Source organism: Chaetura pelagica, unplaced genomic scaffold, assembly GCF_000747805.2.
Source record: "Chaetura pelagica isolate M959 unplaced genomic scaffold, ChaPel_1.0 scaffold585, whole genome shotgun sequence".
NCBI classification, from domain to species: Eukaryota; Metazoa; Chordata; class Aves; order Apodiformes; family Apodidae; genus Chaetura; species Chaetura pelagica.
Window position 1 is genome coordinate 480554 of NW_009953404.1, and position 1085 is coordinate 481638.

Below are 1085 nucleotides of genomic sequence, written 5' to 3' on the forward strand. Positions count from 1 at the left end.
CCGCTCTGCTCCCCACCGCCCTCCCACCCGGCTGCTTATGGGGCAAAACGGTGGGGAACAGGTGCGACGTTTGGAAATAGGTGTTGCGATAAATGAGGATCCTGCTTAGGCCGGGAAGTGTCCCTCGTGTCCCTTCTGCTGCTCTCCCCCCACACCAGAAGGAAAAAGGAAATGAATTCCCATGATGAATGTTGAGGAGGAACCAAGTCCCGCGTGGCCCGGCCAGAGGAGTTTGACTTCTGATTGTACCGGGTGATCAAGGAATGAACATTTGCGTTGAGGCAGCTGATGTTTCCCACCAGGCAGGGGGCAGGAGCGGGGACACAAGGCAGCTCTTACCTTTTCTCCCTTGTCTGTGTAAGATGTCTGAAAGAGAGAACCAGAAAAGGGGTGTTAGCAGGGGGGAACCTCAGCCCCCGGGGAGCTCAAACCCACAGGTCAGAGTACGAGGAACAGCTTTTGGGCATGACTTCCAGCACAGTCGCTGAAAAGTCCTAATTCAGGCAGAAATTAAACCTCTAAAGTTCCCCAGATGTCCCCAGCTGTCGAGCCCCGGCTATTTAATTTAATTCTCTCACCATTTTTGTGACCTGGCGACGTGACAGCGGCAAAGAGAGCAGGAGTCCACGGGGGCATTTAATATAGCGGTGGGACATGGGAAGCTCCTCCTTGACTCCACCTTCTCCCACCCCAAAGCGTCTGTGACCCAGAGATGTGGTTGGTCTGGGCTGGGAACTGCCCCATCCTGCAGGTTGGATGGGGCTTGGAGCAACCTGGCCTAGCGGGAGGTGTCCCTGCCCGTGCAGGGAAGTTGGAACTGGACGATCTTTAAGGTCCTTTCCAGCCCAAACCAGTCCGGGATTCTATGACATGCCCCCAGGGCCGAGCTAACCCTGCAGCAGAACATCCCCGGTCCCCGCGTGCGTGGGGACACGGGAGGTGACGCAACCAAAGCAACACCCCCCCCAGCCCGCCCACCTGCCCGCGGGGGCGTTCACCCCTTCGTGGGGCCCGTCACCCCCCCCGGCTGGCGTCGAGCTGGGACACTCCGGCAGCGGGAGGGAAAGGCCGGACCCGGGGACACT

At 58.9% G+C, this 1085-nt stretch overlaps 2 protein-coding genes across 2 annotated transcripts in view; one reads left to right on the plus strand and one right to left on the minus strand.

The window, feature by feature from the left end:
* Positions 1 to 357, minus strand: part of HPD (4-hydroxyphenylpyruvate dioxygenase) — a 4955-nt gene extending 4598 nt beyond the window's left edge. Inside the window, exon 1 of the mRNA XM_009998411.1 lies at positions 340 to 357. The gene's annotated coding sequence lies outside the window, so the exon portion shown is untranslated. The remainder of the gene's footprint in view (positions 1 to 339) is intronic.
* Positions 358 to 362: 5 nt separating this feature from the next.
* PSMD9 (proteasome (prosome, macropain) 26S subunit, non-ATPase, 9) overlaps positions 363 to 1085 on the plus strand; it is a 4345-nt gene continuing 3622 nt past the window's right edge. The window contains exon 1 of the mRNA XM_009998441.1: positions 363 to 437. Within this exon, the coding sequence (XP_009996743.1) occupies positions 363 to 437 (75 nt within the window). The remainder of the gene's footprint in view (positions 438 to 1085) is intronic.